Source organism: Gopherus flavomarginatus, chromosome 1 (genome assembly GCF_025201925.1).
Source record: "Gopherus flavomarginatus isolate rGopFla2 chromosome 1, rGopFla2.mat.asm, whole genome shotgun sequence".
NCBI classification, from domain to species: Eukaryota; Metazoa; Chordata; order Testudines; family Testudinidae; genus Gopherus; species Gopherus flavomarginatus.
Window position 1 is genome coordinate 91890695 of NC_066617.1, and position 22790 is coordinate 91913484.

At 39.2% G+C, this 22790-nt stretch overlaps 1 protein-coding gene and 1 long non-coding RNA gene across 4 annotated transcripts in view; one reads left to right on the top strand and one right to left on the bottom strand.

Moving 5' to 3' along the window:
• ANO4 (anoctamin 4) overlaps positions 1–22790 on the top strand; it is a 322929-nt gene that overhangs the window by 124511 nt on the left and 175628 nt on the right. The window contains exons 5-6 of one of the 3 annotated variants that reach the window (XM_050934624.1): positions 5787–5897; positions 20061–20201. In XM_050934624.1, the coding sequence (XP_050790581.1) occupies positions 5787–5897; positions 20061–20201 (252 nt within the window). Of the gene's footprint in view, positions 1–5786; positions 5898–20060; positions 20202–22790 lie in introns of those variants that run through there. The other 2 variants (XM_050934633.1, XM_050934643.1) reach the window with 2 other exon arrangements.
• Positions 1–22790, bottom strand: part of LOC127042744 (uncharacterized) — a 439524-nt gene that overhangs the window by 85196 nt on the left and 331538 nt on the right. The window lies entirely within an intron of this gene.

The following is a 22790-nucleotide window of genomic DNA, read 5'->3' on the forward strand; positions in this document are numbered from 1 at the left end:
AATAAAGTTAATGATTTCATATCTGTACCACTCTTGCTAAAATATCTGGATTTTACATAGCACCTTTAAAGTATTAAAGTGATTTCTCCAGCTGTATATAATAGGAACTCACAGTAAGTTTTGGATCCACAGGAATTATTCACCCACTCCTAAAATGTGGTCACCTCTGGTGGAGCATAGCAACTAGTCTGTGTCAGTAAAACTGTACAACAGATTTGGGCCATTTTAGGAGAGGATGTAGAGAATAATTTCTCTAACTGAAACTACAAGTGGGCATTTTATTAGGCAAAATATAATTACTCACATTGAGGTTTCCGTTACTCTTGCTATATGTTGTCCTGCTAAAGAGACAGATGCCTCAAAGAGGATCATCTACCATGTAGCATCTCAATCATTCGCTAATCATAATCCATATCAGGTTTGGACTTCAACCATTACAAAATTACATGTTCAATGCCAAAGTGATAAAGAAAGTCAAACCACTGAACTGATAAAAGTCACTGGGCAGCTACCTCTAAGGCAGAATTCTGTAAAGCAATAAACCTTTTCTCTGCAGAAGCCTCTTCTACTGGTACAGAGGAAACATTTTCTTCATTTGGACTATTTCACTGCAATTTGGGGAAAAAAGATTATAGTTAGAGAAAGCAGGATAGCTAATCTTCCTGTTCAAAACAATGATCAGATGCTAAGTGGCAAAATTAAGATATATTGTTCTTGAAAACCTGGCTGGTCCAGTGAATTACAAAGATCAGTTCAGTTCTCCTGCATGCATTCCAAAATATTGAGATTTCAGAAATGTCAATACTCACTTCATGGTCCTGTTTATAAAAAATTTTCTCTCTATTTCTGGGCTAGTTTGTGAAAAGTGTGCATACATTTTTCTGCGTACCTGAGCTCAGATGCTCACCTGCAAACCTTACTATGCCTACATCCACACACAAATCTAGAGGTGTGAACATCAGAGTTTGTGTACATGCAAAAATGCACAAACTTTTGAAAATTTGGCCCAAAACTGATACTGTGCATTAAGGTGGGCTTTTGAATTTTGTGGCACATCTCTTAAATGTTACTTGTGCTAATAGCTTAGCTGCTCTGTACAATATGGCCCCGATCCAGCAAAGCACTGAAGCAGATGCTTAATTTAAGAGAGTACTCTGCTTACCAGTAGGCACCTGTTTAGGTGCTTTTGCTGGAGTTGGGCCTAAATGACACTTTGTTTTAATATATTGATCTAATATGTGTTCAGTTTATTTTATGAATACTTTATAGATTGATCAAGATGGTTGTAAAATAAAATTTTAGTTTAGAGCCAAACCTACATATTAAACTGAAAAATGTTTTTAATCTGATTATTAATTCAGGCTAGACAAATATATTCAGAACAAATACATGGAAATACTGTAGTACTTTTTGGGACATAGTCAGTCACAATGGTGAGAAATGCTATGACTGCATTTTAAGTGTGAATGTCAAATTTGTGCTCGGTTACCTCACTTACATTGAACTAGTGTCAAATTGAACTAAAAACAAATCTTAGTTTTATCTTTTAGTTTCATATTTGCTCCACTTCTACTTTTTTGTATTTATTTTATTGTTGCAGAGAGAAGACCATTTACCTACTAACAACCGAGGAAGTATCCCTTATAGTTTCCTGTAGGAGGATCAGCCACTGTAGCAGTAATGAGGTAGCAGTTAATTGTTGAAACAAGGTAGAGATGCTAAAGTTAGGCTGGTGATGCTTCAAATAGGGAATGACCTGGGAAAAGCTGCAGCTAGTTTGGGGTAGTGGAGACCAGCATCAATAGCCTGCCAATGATATCTGCCAGCCTGGGAGCCGCTTCTCTCTAAGGATATCTGGAGGCAGGGAAAAGATACTCAACTGCTGCCCAGAGAAGCCTGCTGTTGTAGCAGACTGGAAGCAGTACACATGGCCAACTAAAGAGATCTGCCTCTTTGTGCCAGAAAAGAATATCGTGTCCCTCCATACATATCTGTTTACCTTAGAACCCCCAAACCAGATAGGAGATGTGTGTGGAGTTCTGTCAAACCAATTTCATTATTAACTCCCAAACAATGTAAGCCTCCAGTGTCCACTTTCAATTTTTTTATGCTCCTGGGAAGAGAAGAATAAGCACACTTTTAATTTGGTCAGTAACTTAGCCATTCCTCCTCTCAAAAAAGTATATTCAGCGATCTCTCCCCACTGCCAAGATTCAGCTTTTTTTTTCTTTTCTTCTGCAGCATGAAGAATGTAGCAGAAGGAAGGCTTTCCATTGATTTCACCTGTAGTTAACCCTTGGAAAGCTAGGGTGTTGGCTTAAAGTTGCAAATGTGAAATGAATACAATCTTATTCTTCAGTTCATGCTGGTGAATGCCAGACTGTGGTTAACAATATATTAAATCATGTATGACTGACAAAGGATGAGGCCTCCAGTTTGGTGTGTATTACAGAGACTCAGCTGGACAATACTGTTCCGGTTTTCATGTAGTCTAGCCAGGTATTAGGGCAGTGTGAACTGAAGGAAGGTGAGTGAGGAGGTGAGATGGCTGGGCTGTTTGCATACTGACTGAACTTCAGGGAGACTCCCTTACCAAAAAGGTATCAAATACAGGGCATGATATCCTGGTCCCATTGAAAGAAATGGCAAAATTCCTGTTGATTTTAGTGGGGCCAGAATTTTGCTCAGGATTCCATCTAGTAAGCAAATCCTGACAGAGAATTAAAATGGGGATACTTTGAGTGTATTGATTTCCCTGATGTGCTGAAAGTCCCTTCCTGAGCTCAGGAAGTTGAACATCAAGGTGATGATTCTGGTACTGAAGCTGATAATGCTTAGTGACATTAACAAACTTGGATGATGAGTCTTCTGTGTCTATTCATGATTTTCTTCCTGAACATGATATTATGCCAACTGGTTATTAGTTCAGTCTTGAATGTAGTACTTGAGTTGGAATTAGAGGCTGGGCAACTGGAAATTTTGCTCACGTTAGGAACTGACCATTGCTTTTGCATGTTCTGATTGGGGAACACCTTTTCTGGAGAGGCAACGAAGCTGTTTTGATGGTCTACCCTTGCACTTTAACAGAACTGAGGGAGAATATTGGCCCTTGGATGTACCAGTCTATTATTGTATGAGCCTTTGATCTCAACCATTGATAGAGTGGTGCTTAGGCAATCTCTTTGCTGGCTTTATCCTCAAAGATCACCTTGGTTTACAGATGACCTGCAACAACTGACACAGAAGGAAGATAACTAGAGCAAAAATCATGGAAGAATTTCTTTGCCTTTACTAAATAATTTGCATAGTCCTGATTAGAGAATTTGTTGTGGCTGATGGGTGCCTGGTCCAGCTGAGCTTTTCCACTGGCAGACTGATTTGTGTCCCTAGTGCTGGGAGGAAATTGTTGTACTTCATTTAAATTGTATGTTGTTAATGTGGAATGAGCTGTCTGCATCCATTAAGAAAACAAAGCTAGTGCAGAATGCAGTGGGCCCCATTTGTTAGGAGGATTGTCTCACTGAGAAGTGTGACACGAGTGCTCAGGCGCAGCATCAGTTGTGTATTGGTTTTTGAACAAGATTAAGGTGGTTTAGACCTACAGTGCCCTTAAATGGCTTGGGCATGGCCTGTTCAACAGAGTGCCTCTCTCTCCCCATGTTATGCTGCCATAGTTGTGATCAGCAGAAGTATTCCAGCTAGAACTCTGCTGACTGGGTGTTCTCTGTAAGGGCCCCTGGGCCTCGGAACTTATTTCTTTCTGCCCTTGTTGGGTGTGCTGCAGAGCTCAGCTATTTTCTTGGTCTTTTGGAAGTGACAATTGTGATGTGAGGAGGGTAGATATCTGAGGAAGATGGAGTATTTTAGATTTGTTGATTAATTTTAGATAAAGAGTGAGGCTAGGCTACTGGTTTTGAAGATATTAACAAGGAATATATTTTTAAAATTTGTCAAACTTGAGGTTTTTTTTTACCTGTTACACTATCTGAAATAAATCAGTGACAAACAAACCACTTAAGTCAATCCTTATTTTAATACTCTCCAATCCAGTTGTCTACAAATCTCTCTCAGGGACTGCAATATCTTTCCCTGGGCTGTAGGTCATCCATTCTGGGGCAGAGCTTAGTCCCTAGCCCCATAGGCCACCTGCAGATTTCCTGAGGTTGCTATCTCACTTTAGAAACTCTTTATTCTTGTCAGTAAATGTTGTCTCCTGCTACCGCAATGACAGATTACCTTACAGAATCTACAAGGGAAACTGTCTCTGATGTTAGTAGTGGAGTGTTCTCTCTGGAACAAAGAAATAAACTGCAGCATATATGGAGGCAGTTTAAAAGTATAATCTTTTTCCTATTGAATAAAAGACCAATTTAATTCACTTTTATTCTTAGATTCCCAAAGAATGAGGTAACAAAGTATGGCACTCTTTAAAATCAGGCTGGATAACTTGGTCATCAGGAATCATATTTAGTGCTATGCAAACTAAAATCGTGATGGGGTAATCAAATCTCATGCTTCAATGGGGAAAAAAGGACTGTTACACAGGTCAAGAAGGAATTTCTCCACCATTTTCAGAACCAGTGTACAACTGACTTCATGCATGACAAAGTATGAGGGGAAGGAAATCATCATAATCAGAAGCATGACTAACTGGCATTGATGGAAGCAGGATATTGGACTTAATGGTCTGCAGTATGGCAAACTATGTATTCCTAAATCCTATGATAAGTGATATTTTGCTGATCTTTGTAATTCCATGGTATATGTGTTGTTCTTACTCAAGGAGTCACTCTTACTTATCACAGGTGCTGTAAATCTTTGTTGCTCCTCCTTGAAAACATGTTATATGTCCAATAGCCATGTCTCAAATCTTTACCTGAGCTAAAATAGTCTGCAGACCAAAGCCTATATGCACAGGGCATCATCAAACCTCCAAAATAATTTTGCCTTCCTCTTGGAACACAGCTGTGTTACTGTACATGGGAGGGTCAATTTTTCAGTTGTCTAATTTGCACATGCAAAAGGGCATTTTGGCTTGCAAAATGGATAAATTGTCTGTTTATATGTGCAACTAGATTTGAAAAATTGACTGCTTGCCTGGGCCAGTCTATAAAGTGTTGCAAAAGTGTAACATGCACTAGAATTCGCACCATGGCAGCCACAAAATGTCAAGGTGTGAATCATGCAAACCTCTTCAGACTACATGGCAGTATTGCGGCACTTCAGGGTCTGGACTGCATCACCTTGACATATAGGCGATCTTGTGGTGTTACCTGAGTGATGTGATGTCCTGGCTCTTTCTTTGATGATGTCTGTCATAGGCTGTTTGCTATCTTGAGACTTTAATTTGGCTTGATGATGTTTTTTTTAATTTGCTTGTTTTATTTTAGCTTAGCTATTGTAGTGGCATGGAGATGTCCATATGCCTCTCCCCTTTGTTTTAGCATAGTGGAGTTGGTCTTGTGGTTGCTGTGGTGAGGGGAACTCACTGCACAGGATGGTGACAGGTGTCTGCATGAACAAGGAATTCAGCAGTGGTGTCAGTGGGTAGTTGACATGAGAAGATTTTGTTGATGCTCTGTGTTGTCTTAACTCAGTAAAGGAACAACCAGTAGATTCTGGGTTATCTAACAATACCTGCCTGGTGTATAGGAAAATTGGATTGGGTGGAAAAAATAAAAGATTAGCTAGCTTTAGTTATTGTGACAGTTGCCTCTCCTCAAAGCTGCTTACTGGATTTTCTGCTGCTCTGTCACAAACTCCATCAATCTCTTCGATTTCTTCAGAAGGAACAGAGGACTTGCAAAATAACCAGCTGGAAACGCAAATTTCAATAAAGCCAGACGTCCAGAGGAGAGATGTGGACTTTTCAGAAATTCTTAATGCAATACAAGAAAGTAAGTTACTACTTGGATCTAAAATTGATTACATTGTACAAGAGCTGACTGAGATAAATACTTGAAGGAATGGTTAAACTGGAGAATTGAATGATAATGTGAATACATTGGAAACATGTGAGAGTGGATAATTGAATTTCAACAGTAGTGAAAACTATTGTGGTCAAGAATCAAGATTCATGGCCCAGTGTCCCTGCTGCTTTAATACCTCCCTTATCGCCCCTATTCAAGGTTTTATTTTAAACTAGTTGTCTTCTCTGATTTTCTGCTGAGGAAAACAGCTTCTTACATTTTCAAATGCTACAAGATGTACAAGTATGTATTAAAAAACCTGTGTTCCTCTTTAGTTTGGTCAGAAATGCTAGGTGTCATGCACCTGATCTTCCATTCGAGTGACTGCATTATTAATTCTTGGGGAGACCTGAGCGCAGCATAATTGCAGCAAGTGGGTTAGTTGTTTGATTAAAATCAATATCTTCTTACTTACCCTTTCTATGCTGTAGATTTGTACTGAACTCTGTGTGCTTTCTAAACTGAGAGAGCATTTTTCATGAGGATCCTTGACTATAGAACTTGCTTCCTATCCTCTTTGTCCATTGCAGCCTCAATATGTTGATTATCAAGACACACTGTAAACAGAATTTCTTTTTGTATGTGTGCTTGGGGAGGAATGGGCAGAAGAATGCAGTGATTCGATGAAGCCTGTGATTAATTTGCAGGCTGATGTCTATGGGAGGGTTAGAATGTGGAGGCAAGTCTGTCTTTTGATTGATTGGGGGGAGGGATAGCTCAGTGGTTTGAGCATTGGCCTGCTAAACCCAGGGTAGGGTTGTGAATTCAGTCCTTCAGGTGGCCATTTGGGGATTGGTCCTGCTTTGAGCAGGGGGTTGGACTAGATGATCTTCTAAGGTCCCTTCCAACCCTAATAATTTATGATTATATGTACAGTATCTTAATTTTTTGTACAAGTGCCTGGATTGAAGGCTCTCTTCAGTTATGAATATGAATAACTAAATAACACAAAGCTGCAGTGTTTGTGTTGCAAACATTTCTGGGAAATACGTAACCACTTTCCTCCACTACTCCTATTTTGTCAAATAAGTATGTTAAAAGTCACAAAAGCTTTCTACTAATATTAGATGTAGCAAAACTTTTTTTTCTTAAAACAAATTTGATTTTGGGACTAGACAAATTGATGGAGCCCCTTTCAGAGCATCATTTATTTTGAGGCTGCCTTTCCCCATGTTCCCTAGGTAACGTGTCACACTGTAAGACTCTTTTATTAGGTTATGTGCTTATACTGGGCAATCCAAAGTGTCATTGAATAGTGTGTGTAGGTTATCCAGAAAACTTATTAACGTATATTTAAAACTACTGAAGAAGATCCCCACTTCCTGCAGAAAATAGTTGCTAGTTTGGTAGGGGGCATTAATAACAAAATATTTGTAAATAATGAATGCATCTAACCTGCATTCAGTAGTTAGTCGTCACTAGCTTATGCCTAGTTCATCAGTTCCAATAGTTTAAAGAAGAATGAACATGAGCATAAGATCTAAGTGTTTACTTTGTTATAAATAGGAATTTAAGTGCTCATGCAGAAAGGGACCAGATTGACAGCCCTGGAGATTGGGTCCTTTATTCATAGAGCAGATGCAGCCACCACTGGCAATACATGTTCCATGCACCTGACCGCTGTGTCTTAATTCTCTTTTGGAGAGATCACATTTCATTTCAGAGTGAGAGTAGTTCATTCTCCAGGCCTACAATTCCTGGTGTGGCCACCTGCTTGCAGTGCAGTCCAATTTGCAAAGGCAGGCTACACATCTGAGGATTTTCTTGCTACCTGCAGTCAGGTGTGAATAGCAAATAATTAGGATATAGTCAGGGCTGGATTTACACCTCATGCACCCCTAGGCACAGCATCTTCTGCGTTCCCCCCCAGCACGCTCCTGCCTATAGGTTTTCCGTAAAAATGAAAAGAAATATTTAGAAAAGTTAAATATTTATTCAGTGCAATAACAAAAAACACATGTAATTAGAACAATCACATAGGTAGCAGGTAGGTGCTACTTTACTTCACATGCACATAAAATCATAGAATCATAGGACTGGAAGGGACCTCGAGAGGTCATCTAGTCCAGTCCCCTGCACTCACAGCAGGACTAAGTATTATCATGTTTCTTCCTTGATTTCTGCTCCGCGAACACACTAACGATATCCTCGCAATCCATACCTTTTAAAAGTTCTCTTACAATAATTAGAAGAGTCCAGACTTCTGACCCTCAGGAGCACCAGCTTCAGCCCTATGGGGGGTGCTAGGGATCAGGGCTTTAGCTATGAGGGGATCACTGGTTTCAGCCCCAGCACTCCCCCTGTAGTTAAAGCCCAGAGGCCCAGTGAGCCCCACCCTTGTTGAAACCTGGAGTGGAGCTGTGGGGAGCCCTGGTGCTCCCCCCGCCCCGCTGCAAAAGCCGGGAACAGAGCCGTGGGGCTGAAGCCCTGGGCCCTGGTGCTCCTGAGGGTCAGACGCCCTGATCCCACCCCCACCTGCGACCCTCCCCCAGTGGATGAAGTCCGTAAGGTCTTATTCGAAGTTACAGACTTTTCAGAGTTACAGACAACCTCCATTCCTGAGATGTCCATAACTCTGAGGTTCTCTTGTATCATTAGATAGTTTATAATTTTTTAAATAAGCTTACATTAACCACTTCTAACTGCGTATGTATTAGCTTTTTAACTTTTAACCTACTTTTAGGGACCCCTACAATGCTGGCGCCCCTAGGCCTGTGCCTAGAGTGCCTATTTGGAAATCCAGCCCTGGCTATAGCAGAGTTAAACATCCTTGCTAGGTTGGTTGGCCTGATTGGTCTTGGTTTGCTACTTTTATTTTAAGTAGGCTGTGCAACAGAAGTACCATTAGAATGACTGTCACTGCTTTTAGCAATCACATTTTTGTTCGTTCACATAAGTTTCCTGGGCATTTTCTTTCATTCTGTCTAACTTTTGTTAGCTGGGACATCACTATTTGCTAGATTGCCAAGTTTGCTTGTTGAACGGCATTTTTCAATTTTTATTTCTTTTTTTAGTACAAAGGCTTTAGTGTAAAGCTGGTCTGTCTTTATTTTCCATCCTGCTGATCTTGTGCTGCTAGTCTCCTTTAGAGTGCAAAGTAAGACAAAAAAATTACGGTACAAAAGATATTAAAGACTTACAAACCATTTCTAATATTTCCAATCAGAATTCTGCACTTATGAACTCCAGCTCAGAATATATTCTCAATATTTTTAATAGGAAAGATTTCAGCTTATTCTGTCTTAAGCCTAATTACTTTCGATATGCTCTTGTCCACAGTATACGCAGAATCTCTCTGAAATTGCCCTTTGCCATTCAGACACAATCCAGAGATAAATACCTATAATGAACCTGGAAATGCTAAAACGACACTTTGCAAAATTGGTCAGTCATGCTGTCTGGAGTGGCTCACGACCCATAAGTGCCAACCTCAGGGCAGACTGTTAAGAAGAAGGGCACAAACCCCACATTGGTTGTGTGTTCTATAATTAGACTTCACCAACCAAGTATCAAGTGTGAACTCAAGCACTATAATAGCCTTAATATGGAGTCACAGACTGTCCCCTTTGGCACTCTGGTCGTTTTTGCCACCCAGGCAAGCCTGCCTTTGTGATAGATGATCCCTTAAAACAAAAATCACAACAGTATTCAGGTTACCCCCAGTCCCAAAGGACCAGTCACTTAACTCAGGTCAGTTGTACCTTAGATTTCTCACCAAAGACAATGCTTGTATTCAATTTCTATAATAAACAATCTAAAGACTGAATAACTAGGAAGAAGAAGTGCAAGTTATTTACAAGGTTAAAGCAGGTAAACGTACACAAACACAAACGAGTTAGTCTTTGGTTCCAAAAAATAATAGAAACTGCCGTAATGTACAAACTCTATATGTCCTTTAGGGCTAATCCAGGCTAAACAGCTTGGGGAACCCTTGCTTATGCTTAGAAATATTGCCCTCTTCAAATTCCAAGCAGTACAGTGGTAAGAATTTCTTCTTGACAGGGATTTAGATTCCATTTCCCTAGAGTTCAAGCCATGATGGGATGAGAGTTTGTGCACATACCATCTTCATGCGTTTCCCAAACTTTTTTAGCCATGGAACACTTTTTAACCTATTACGGAACAGTTATAATATTATTTTGTAGTTGTTTGGTTTTCAAATAAAAAATTGCATTATTTATGCTCACATATATTCTATTTTATAAAACAAAGCAAAAATATACATTTAAAATAACTTGACCTAACAATTTCTAACTGGAAAGCGTGTATAAAATAGTACAAAAATCAAGTGCAAAAGTCAAAATTTAAAACAGTGTTCTGCTTAAAAAAACTTGTTTTTATATATACACAAACACCAAACAAATTAGATTTTTACTAGGAAGATCTATTTTTATAAACAGAAATACAAATTTGGATTTAATGGGATTGGTGTTTCTGTGTTTGTTTTTCTATCACAAATTCACTTAATATTAGGAATAATGTTGGAAAGTTGAATCCTCATGTTAGGCGCAGCATCAAGCTTATTCATATATTTGGTTTTTTATGCAGTATAATGCAAAAATCCCGTCTCACACAAATAAATTATAGCAAAAGGAAGGAGCACTCGAACTGCACGTTTAGCCACATTAGGGTACTCTTCTATTAGGCTACTCCAAAAATTATTCAGCGGAAGATCTTTAAACTTATGTGTCAAATCAGAGTCAGAAGTTAAGTCAATTAGGCTTTCATAATCGTGCACAGTAAAGCCGACTGGTTTGGCTGTAATTACAAACGGATTTCGAACCCAAGCATTATCATCAGTAGTTGTAGGAAAATATTCTAATAAAGAGGCCTGCAAGTCACATAAGTGCTGTAAAATCATGCTGGAAACTTCTTCAAGGACTGTAAAATTTATTTCAGTCAGAAATTCATGTACTGTAGGGAAGCAGTCAAAGTTCTTCTGTTCTACAGAAGATGCCCAGAATTCCAGTTACTTTTTTAACAATGAAATTTTATCCATTGTAGTAAAAATGGTCACATTCTTTCCTTGCAGCAACAGATTAATTTCATTTAATTTTGCAAAAATATCTGCAAGATACACAAGTCTCATTAGCCATAGGAATTTGTCAGACAGTCATTAAATTTTCATCCTGAATTATCTGAAGTGAAGAATACCAGTAGTTCACTGCGAAGCTCAAAAAGCCTCACAAGCACTTTTCCTCTGGATAGCCCCCTCACTTCCATATGTAAAAGAAGCGCTTTGTGCTGACAACCCATTTCCTCACACAAAATTTTAAATAACCTGGATTGAAGTGGTCAAGATTTGACAAAATCGATCATTTGTACTGCTTCATCGAGCACAATTTTCAGATATGCTGGTATTTTTTTAACTAAGTGCTTGTCTTTGTAGATAGAACACAATGGCTCTTAGTGCTTTCTGGTGCCCCACTTATGATTCACGTTACAGCTCCTTTCTCTTCCCAATCATTGCCTGAGCACTGTCAGTTCATATATCAATACATTTTCCCCAACTAATTTCATGCTTTCTTATAAAATTGTTGATGCAGTTGAGTATTTCTTCTCCAGTTGTGTTGCTTTGAAGAGATTCACATAAGAGCAGGTCCTCTTCAATACTGTTATTAAATCTATATCGGACAAATACTAGTAGTACAGCAAGTCCTGAAACATCAGTGGACTCATCTAGCTGCAATGAATACTCATGGCAAATTTTCAGTTGGCAAACTAACTCTTTTTCTATGTCATGGACAAGATTTTTATTATAGCATGCAACAGTATTATTTGACAACTGTAAAGCATCAATTTTTTTGCCAGACTGCTCGCTCAACATGCACATTACAATATCTTTTGCGCAAGACTTGATAAGTGTTTCTCCAATAGTGTGAACTTCTCTTTCAAGCACTATATGGTAACTTACTCAATAAGATGCCTCTGTTGCACTTTTGTTGTCTGGTTTAGCAATTTTAATCATCGAAAGTTTACAATTTCCAAGTGAGTCATGTTTCCTCTTGAAAAAACTTATATCTTTGTCTTTGTATTCAGCATGCTTGGTTTCCAAATGCCTACAAAGTTTAGCAGGAGCCAATGAACTGTTTGCTAGTATTTTGTTGCACATGACACACTGCGCATCAGGAGCATCTTTATTTCCAACACACGTAAAACCGAAAGCTAAATAACTTTCATCATACTTTCGTTTCGGTCTTTTAACACCTGCTTCTTCTTCTTTTTTCATATACTTGGGTGGAAATTCTTTCACCTTGGATAACTCACTAGTACTAACAGATTTTTCGGCAACAAAAGACTGTGATTGTTCATCCTCACTTTGAATGTCACAATATCTTACAGTTGGAGTACCAGAAGAACTTGCTTTTTGTTTCAAAGTTTCTTCTTTTAGCCACAAATCCATGGTGATTAAGTTTAGTAACAATATTTAGAAATACTGATTTTTGTCAAATTTTTGTTTGTCACAAATATTTATCTTGTTTCGAGCGAAGCTAGTTTAGTTGTGCTTATTGCACACATGGTAAAGACCAACAGGTTTGAACGTATTGAGTGAATATGTTATATTCAACATGGCATAAAAGAGAATGGTGTGTGCACACCACTGCAGTTCATGCAGCCTCGAGCAGAAGGGGTACAATGTCACTAACTGAAACGTGCCCGAAAGGGGTAGATGTCAACATGCTTGCATGCCACGTTCTCTTTACGCCATGGTATTCAATATGAGATCTATCAATAACCGGAAAAAGAGGTTTATGTTAAATTATAGTCATTCAAAAAGAGTTGTAAACTATGCTTCAAATATGCCAAATTTAAAATTAAAAAAACATTAAAGACCCTTTTTTAAAATTATGATTCTTTCACGGAACACCTATTCACATTGTGTGTAACACCAGTGTTCCGCGGAACACAGTTTGCAAAACACTGTACTATAATATAGTATTCTTTTAATCTTCTTTCAAAAAAAATTCCCCATACTGTACTATTGAAGATGTGCAACGGGTAATGGAGAACTTATAGAAAAAAGATTAAAAGTAGCAAAGGCTTCAACTGTAGTTTCCTAGTTATTAAATTGAAAGGGGGAACTTGCTGTACACAGGAAAGCAATCAGTTCATAAAAACATCTTGACCAATTGTATACCTCTGATTTGAGACCTCTAAGCTAGTGACCCTGATGATTTGCTTCAAAATATTTACCTTTCTTTTATCACTGTTGCAAAGGGAAAAGTCTAGAAAAACCTGTTGCTATTCAGAATATTTCATATATGATGAAAGTATGGAGGCTGGAGAAGCACCTTGTGGTATAGATTCCCAAGGATTTTTTCAATCATTTTGATTTACTAATTTTTCCTCTCTATGTTGGAAATATTTTCTAACATCTAGGTAGATTTCTAAGAGAGACTTATTTAATTTCTGATTATTTAATTGAAAATGAATCATGAAAAAACTGGTCCTGATTGTGGACAGTGTAGACTGATCTCCTTAGAGAAAGCAGATTGTGAAATTGTATCCAACACACTTGCTAGGATCTTGAATCTTTCCATTTCACAATGGGGCCCTTGGCCATGACTAGGGCTCCTAGGTGCTTTGGTAATTCAAATAAATAATAATTAAAAATAATTGCCAATGACGAATAACACATGAAAATATGAGGAGTCAGCCAGAGTAAAACATCATCTGGTCACAATAACAAGCAATGGCTCCCATAAAGGAAAGGAGAAAGCAAACCACCTAAGAAAGACTTGAAAGATTTATGCAGAAATCAATGCATGGACTTCGGACACTAGAGTAAAGAGATGGAACACATCAATGATTGAAAATTTGCTTATGGCTTTAGAAAGACACTTCAAAAGAGACAGAGGGCTTCATTATGAGTGCACAAGAGCAGTCCTTAAGGCTTAATTACCTTTGAAACAGAATTGACCGACAAAACTGCTCCCCAAACTATAGATTGTGTTTCAGAAAGGAAGAGATGGTGGAGAATGTGTTGAGCACCGGCAGCAGCGTAGCTGGGAGAGAATTTATGAAAAGACACAATGAGGTTGCCAAATGTCCACTTTGAAGCCTCTGTGGCAAGTGTGGATTTAACATCACAATCGATGAGCTCCAGAAGACAGCACTCCTCAGCACTGCAAGAATGTTAAGAAATGTCAAAGGAATTAAAATGAATTTGAGCACCTAAAATGAGGGGGTTCTGTGAATGATTTAACAAAACTCCTGACTTCCCAAACCTGAAGAGTTGGTGCGTGGTCAAGATTTATGGATGATTCATGGTAAATTATAGATAGTAGCTTTCCCCTTTTTATGCTTAAAGATCCTGTATGCTGTGCAGCTTTTTTTTTAAATCCCCATGATGTAATATTGCAGTATAATAATCATAGATATTATTGTTGAAAAATATCAAATAGGTGCTACAAAAAAGTTTTGCAATTGTGCAAACAACGTCCTGCTAGTATGGCAGGACCTAGAAAGAGATTTTACTGCCAATATTTGAACGCTTTTGATTGGCAGTGGGTTTTTAGGATAAATTGGCACAAATTAGACCTTTACGCCCAGGAGCTTTCTGTCAAGTGCTTTTTGTTATATGCCGGCATGTAGGATTTTTCCATACTGGCATAAGAGGAGAGAAACAACCATGTAGACTTAGAAACGTGAGATTTTGTAAGCATCACCATGAAGAATTGTTAAAGGAATTAATATTTCAGAGGCGAAATCAACTTATTTAGGATGTCTAGTAGCTTCCAAAGAGTGATCATTTGAATGTTGATAGACAAAGGAATGTGTATTTGGTTGTCTGACCAGACTGGTCATCAGGCAGAGAAAATGAAGGTATATTTACATGCAAGATTAACAAAGCTGTCAGGAGAGTAAGAGGGAAAAGACGACCACTTAATCTCCATGAGGAGTGGAAACTGCACCCCAGGAAGCCTTCCTGTCTCTTGAAGCAGGGTAAATGAACTTTGGGAAGATATGAGGAAAAAGAGAGACATTTTGGCATCCTTCACCTGAAAAGACAAAGGAACAGAGCACTTAGAGATCTGTGAAAGGGTCAGAGAGTCTGGTCAGCCATCCTGGAAACAGACTTGGTGAGAAACACATCTTTGAATAAGAGAGTCTAGTTTGTTAAATCAGGTTTTAGTCTTAGACACGTATTTTTACTTGTTTTCTTGCAACCCTTTCTATCTTAATTCCTTATACTCTATATCAGTTAAACCTCTGACTTTTCATTTAATAAACTAGTTTTACTTTTACTATAAACCAATTCAGTGCTTTGATTAAAATGCAATGTTTGTGAACCCCAGTTAAATCAAGGAGCTTCTGTTTACTGTTTCTTTAAAGGAACAGCAAACTTAACCTCTGTGAGTGTTCCAGAAGAGGGCTGGACACTGCAGGGCAGAGAGTTTTTGGGAAATTTGGAACTGGAGAGGGGGGTCTGAGGTGAAGCTCCAAAAACTAACCGGGCAGTGTAAGCCCTGGTGTGACCTGAATGCTTGTAGGCTGACTGTTGGTGTCAGGGCTGTGAGCCACAGCAGTATAGCATTTAAAGCATCCAGAGTTACAGGTCAGGTGGTAACACAACGCCTTAGTGGTCTAGGTTGAACCCCAAAGCATCACATTGGGTGTACCCAGGATTGGCTCAGTTGTCTTGCATGTCACAGAAGGTTTACTGTTTCTCTGTGTGGGATGGGGTCTGGCACTTGAGGCTAGGATGGGATACATTGTGTGACTGACCATGTGCTTAGTCTGTCAACAAGCAGTTATTTGAGGTACTGGTCCAGAAAAGAAGATAGAAACATATGGGACATGTGTTAAGAATGAAACTAGGGTGTCTGCTATGCCAGATATGCCATGGGGCAGCTGGAGGAACATGTAAAAATGGCTGTCTGAAACAATTCTTTGGTACTTAGAGATGAAAAACTTGTGCCTTCACAATACAGAGGCCATGCAGAGAGAGGCCCAGGAAAAATAGGAATGGTGGGATTTCGTTTGTGCCTCAAGAATGTTTGACGGTGCAGGAAGGATGCAGATTTCATTCAGTGGAATGGATGAACTAGTTACTAGTAGTAGCAGAGCGATGTGTACAAGAGAAGGCTTTAAAATACCACAAACATTATTAAAATTGAGGAGCAGGAGAGGAAACAAACCACTTTTTGATTAAACATTCTTTTGAGAAATTCCATTTTTGATATTCAACAAGCCTTATGAAAAAAATGTTCTAAGAAATGTGAGAGCCACATATTCAGCATTGGAGACTGAAACTCAGTTTATCCATAGAATAGAAACACCACACCAATAGCAGTGTAAGGATCTTGACATTCTCTCAATCAGCATGTTTATACCCTAACCTGAAGAGCGACATGGACACCTCTAGAGATGACAAGGTACTCCAGTATCTGTAATTATTCTGTCTTTAGCTCTTTTGCTTAGGTTGCCAACCAGAATACCAATTATTATGGTTTTTTGTGACAAAGAAGACTGTTTTGAAAGACCTTGCAAACTAATATCACATAGGCCACTGAGCTACTGCCCACTGATTATGACTTTTAGTCACTCTTGAGATAGGTTGGATTTCAAAGTGGCCCCAAAATAAGATGTGTGTTTCATTACAAATCCTCTGAGTCATCCAGTCCGTTTTAAACCAGTCTTTAAAAAAAGGAGCTAACTATCTAAGCCACTCAACTGTGTACCTGTTTGGAAACCATCCAGGTTGCAACTCTGTACGTTACTGGCACTTAAGAAGCAGATTATTCAGTGTCCCAATGACCTCATCAGTGTTACAGGGGCAATCTTCATGGAAGGATGAACAGTTAGCTCATGAGTAAATTCTCTAGTGTGTTACACTCCAACAATCTCTCCTTCAAAATCAGTCATGCATGTCTTCTTTCATCTCCCCTTGCTGAAAGATAGACTTATTTTTGGATAACACATAGTATACCGAGGTGTTGATAAAGTACAGGCTAGCATGGTGTGTCTTTAAGGGCTCTCCTTCAAGATTCTAGTACAGTGGATCGTCTGCCCCAAAAGTTCTTATTTTTAAGTACTGTGATAGATCCTCCTCATGTTAACATGTGCAAAGACAGATTGTGATCAACATCCAAATTATTACTGAATGAGGCAGAATTTTTTCAGGCAGCCTTCTTGAAATGGAAGAAATAGTGATCATGAATATGAATAGCATGTATTATTTTGCCGCAGTACACTTACCTTGCTTCAAAAACTCCACCAATATGAGTATTACAGAAAGGAGGAAAAAAATGTCCTTTATGTTGTTGAATATATAGACTGGTGGAGAGGCAGTGGGCAACTTTTTCTGCTGAGTCAGCATTGAACTAGTGCCTCAGTAGGTTGCTTTGGGGCACTATGTTGGTGGAAGACACCCTCTTCTGGATGAAATGGAAAGCTACATCCTTGACCTTTGTCACTCAAGGTGCCCGGCACTTTTCACAAAAGTATGATAAATAAAATAAATGAACTAATAATAAAAAAAAACTATCATGAGGTGAGAAAGAAGAGAAGCTAATAATATGTATGATTGTAAAAAAATTGTTTTAACCTTGGAAGGTATTCAGAAATAGTGGTGATAAAAGGATATATAGGTAGAGTAAGTAAGATAGCTTGGTAAGACTCTTAGACCTAATATCCTTGCTAAAGCCTATGCGGGTGCTATGTAAAACCAAATGATTAGAGGACGAAGTGTTCAGTGTGGGTTAAGCATTGTATGCTTCCTATGTGTGGTCACAAGAAGTATAGCTGAATAATGCAATATTTTACCTAATTTGTTAAACCATAAGCATGGTACACCATATGCAGTAGCTACCAGTCTGGCATAGAATGCCATGATAATTTCCTAATAGCAAAGTTTCATTATTATGTCATCAAGATGGAAAGAGCAGTTGAAGACCTTAAAAGCTATGATTTTTCAATTCAAGATGAGCCAGTTTCTCTTGGTATATTATTCTAGTTTCCATAGTGGATTCATTGTGATGTCAAGAAAAGTTTGTGGGGGGTTTTGGGTTTGTTTGTTTTTTTGGCATTTTTTTAAAAGTGGCTTTATATGCAAAGTTGTTACAGTCTGAAATGCAGCATTTATCATTTAAACCTACCTGCCCTTGTTTTATACTTGCAAAAAAAAAAAGCATAAATCTTTAACCTTTTGATAAGTTTTCTGTGAAATCTCCTTATCTACATAAAGCCATTGGCTGTTAGATCAGCATAAACATGGATCCCCTGGTTCCTCTCCTTTCTTATCCCTCTTCTCCCCAGCTGTGCCCACCACACCAGCCCGTCTGGCTTTCCTCTTTCATGACACACTGGTGCACAGTAGTCTTGCACAGCCACTCAGCCAATGAGCACCCAGCACAACCTCGGAATTTCAGTAGTATAGGACATTTCACCTTTATTAGTACATCTACAGATAGTCCTTTGTGACCTTGTTTTACTGTAAACAATCATGAGAAGTGTGTGTAGGTGATATATCATTTACTGTGGGGTACCTGGTGGGAGGTTGGCTGGCTATCCCAGAAAGAGGACAGGAGACACTTGATACGAATTTTAATCAGGCCGTAACTTTATTATTAGATGTCTGAGACTACCCGGTGGATAAAAGTATACAGTGCAGGCAAATCCATGTTCATTCAAATAATGACCCGAGATTTCCAACAGTCCCTTTCATTTTCCATCCCGGTTCCCCAACCAACCCATGGTTTGGACCTTACCATCCATCCACCCCTCATAGGAAGGTTTAGATAGACTATAAAGGGATGGTTGGCTCCTTGCCATACCAATCATAGGTACCCCAACGCCCCACCCTGTTCCATTAATCAGCATTTCCTTTTCACGTCCATTACCAGGCCATTTATCTGGTCACTGGATGCCTTCCCTGTGGGGTACTTGCACTAGACATCCACCCCACACTTACAAAACAAGTTGCGACATAGCCTAACCACTTTTCTCCTCATCATAATAGGTCCTCCCTGACATCTGCTGTGGAGAAGGCAAAAAAACCCCACTCCACCGAAGTCAATATGGTGGTGAGGGAAAAATTCCTTCACAGCCACCCTACGAAGGAGCGAGTAGCGCAATGCCCACAGCAGGTCCTAACCCAATCAGACATTAGCACCCTGAGGGGAGGGAGAGTGGGTGCTGCCTTTCCTGCTGCATGGAGAAAGGGCTTCCAATGCCTGGGGTTACACCTTTTAAAGACTTCTGCCCTCACATTCCCAGTGCTGGAAAGCTGACCACCACCCACCTTTTTGCAGCAGTTTCTTACCTCCTTCCCCTTCTCTCACATAAAGCACTACTGTCTTCCTCTGGCAAGCCTGGACAACGTCCCCCCTTCACTTCAGGTGTGATGCAGTCATTTTCAATCCTGATGAAACAATACAGTAATGCAAATAGAATGGTTTCCTGACCTCTCTTCAGATTCGATATATTATGTGGAGTTAAACCATTGCTTCTCTCACAACCCTCTCAGTGGCATCAGATAGACCAATATACCGTGAGACAAGGTGGGTGAGGTAATATCTTTTATTGGACCAACTTCTGTTGGTGACAGAGACAAACTTTTGAGCTTACACAGAGCTCTTCTTCGAAGGTCTGGGAAATGTATTCAGTGTCACAGCTAAATACAAGGTGGAACAGACTGCACTGTGATCATTCTGAACCCTCTGGCTGTGATACCTATGAGAATCTCTATGCAACATGTAACAGGACACTTCAGAGATTATTTTAAAATGTTGCCTTTTTATTATAATACATTTTCAGAGGTCACTGTAATCCCAAAGGCAAGCCTTTAAACCAATTATCTGAAGAGAAACCAGGAAATTAGCTAGCATATCTTTTATTGCGCTAGATTTTTTTTTATTTGCATCATAAAAGTATTAATTTTCCTAAAGCTTTGTTGCCTGCTAATGAAGATATCATTGTGCTATCATACAACTGTTGACAACCACAACCCCTTAAAATTTTTAACCAAAAGGTGCTTATCTCATAACAAGCAAAAGTACAATATTTGGTTATTATAATGTATTATTTTCAGGGTCTGTTTTCAGCTTTAGTTTGAAACTCGATTTTTGGTTTTGTTTTTGCTTGTAGTAGCTAAGGACGTGAACATTTATTTTGATGAGTTAGAAGGAGTAAACAGCCCTTCCAAAGATGATGACTCTCTTCTTCTCCATGGTAATTTGACCAGTACTTCAGATGATGCCAGCAGATTGGAAACAGTTGGAGAGGTAAGTGCACATAGACTAAGCCATACAGGGAATAAATATAATTTATTTGAAAGGCTTATTCACTGCAGGCCCACTCTTATCCAATCCTGTGATCATGTGTGGGGGCTCTTAAAGATGATCTCTGCTCTAAAATTATAGCAGGGAAATATAAAATCTTTTGGGTTCAAAATCCCTTAATCATTTTTGGGGCCCTTCTGTGAACCCTCTTTGATTTATCAGCATCCTTCTCGAATGGTTGACACTAGAATTGGACACAGTATTCCAGCAGTGATTGCACCAGTGTGTTATTGGTTCATCTGGCCTATCAATGTGTCCCTGCATTAATCCTCAGGGACTGGAATGATCTCATGCATTTGTGATAGACAGCACTGGCTACCAGACATGGGACATATGTCTCCATCCACTGGGTAGTACATAGAAGAGCAAATCTGATCATGCAAAATGGTGGTAAGTAGTATGTACAGAGATGGAAGTTGCAGCTTTGCAGCAGACAATTAATATTACAATCTATATTAATTGCTTCCTCAGGGCTGGAGTCCACTAGAAAGAGCACTGAGGATCAGGCAGTTTGTGCATTAGGCCACAATCCACGGGGCTGAGCAATTCTGTCCCCAGGGATCTGTCCCAGGTGCAGTTTGTAGCTCATACCACCAATGGTGTATCCAGTAGGGGAGAATTAGTCGGATCTTCAGTGGAATAGGAGTAAGTAAGGCCAAAATTTTTCAAAGTGGGAGCACAAAGTTTAGGCCTCTAAATTCATGTTCAGGCACCAAAAAAGAAAAGAAAAGGTGGCCTGACTTTTAAATGATCTAAGCACCTACAACTCCCAGTGGTCACCCATTCAACCTTAATTCACCCCTTGACCTCCCCACCTTGGGCTTATGCATTATATTTTTAATTACATGATCACATACTGTTTTTTCCACAGTATCTCAGCCTCATTCAATGTACAAAATGGGCATGCAAATGGTTTCACTACAGTTACAGAGACAACTATAGATCTAGCACTTCCTAATCTTTGAGTGCTTGATTTTGCAGCCTAAATAACATTCTTTTAACATAGATTTTTTTCCTATGTTATTATTATTTATACTATACTACCGCCAAAAATGTGGTAGGCTCTGTACAGACACATAGGAAGATGCAGCTCCTGCTCCGAAGAATTTACAGCCTAAAAAGAAGTGATGGAAAACCATAGACATGCAAAACACAGTACCTCTTCAGAGAATAACTGTTCCTGAGTTCACATATCCCTGCTTATTCTTCTTTCCTATAGTCATAATCCTTAGTGGCATTATAAGTATTTCTCCAGCTACCAAACATGAAGTCACATACAGAGGATTATGATTTCAGGTGGGAATAAGCAACAAGAGCAGATGAGCTCTTTTTACCCAAAGATCCTATTTTCATACAAATGTCCCTTGTAATAATAACGAAGGACCAAAAGATCTGGGAAATATGATAAAGCAAATCTGCTTCTAAGGAAAAGGTGCTTCAGCGTTTCTCATGGTGAATTGACTGCTCTTTAAAAGGAAATGCAGGTAAGCAGCTTTAAAATTCCCTTGTCTTCCTACTTATATTTCTATTAAAGTCCTATTCATCTTTCCACTGTGATTATTGCCATGAAATGTATTCTGACACTAAAGGGCCATAGATTTTGAGCATGTCTTTGATACACATACTTTATAGACTCTGTGTGTTTGACTCTATATGTTTATGGAACCCAACGATGGATTCTGCGAACATGAAGTACTAATACATTCTCAGCAAAATGAGTTGCAGCTATATAAATGTGTAAGTTGCAAATGAAGCTGACAAGACAGCAAGAAACACCAGCAAGAAATGTTAGTCTTTTTTTAAAGCAAAAATGGCCTGAATTGGATGGGACAGTTTCACACTTCCACGGGAATGCTGCTGTCATGGGTAGTCATAGTAGCAGGCAGAGAGGGGATACGTCTCAGGTAGTTAAGGCCAATCTCAGAGAGTGGTTTTTAATATCAGAACAGAGATTTTGAACTGAACTCTATATTAATTGCAGAACCAGTGCAGTGACTGGTGCGCTGGAATGATGCATTTCTGGCAACCTGTGTTGCTAAGCAGAAGGCTGCTGCACTCGCTTTTGCTCCACCCCAGATATCAAAGCAATAACTCTTAGTTTAATTTGAAGATTTCAGAAAAAGGCCTAAGTCAAAGATGTTATCAGTGTGTGTGTGTGTGTGTGTGTGTGTGTGCACATACAATTTGGAGTTTGTGTACCTGAGGTTATGTAACCAAAAGAATCCAAAGATATATCAGGGAAAATGGGGCAAAATATTGACTGTTTGCTTAAGAAACATTTAAAGAAAAGCCAATTGTATTCTGAGGAATTACGTCAGAGAGACTAAATTCAGTCATTAAAATGGGAAGCAGAGGGAACTTCAGTCTGGCTTTAAACGGAAATTGGAATTTAACCTGTACTATGGAGTCACTACGGACACCTCCATAATATACATAAGATCACTGAGGCAGATCCAGTGCCGCACCTTCTGGACACGCAGCACAGAACCCACAGCCCAGGGGGAGGGGGTATAAAGGTGGCTTGCCTTTGAGCTGC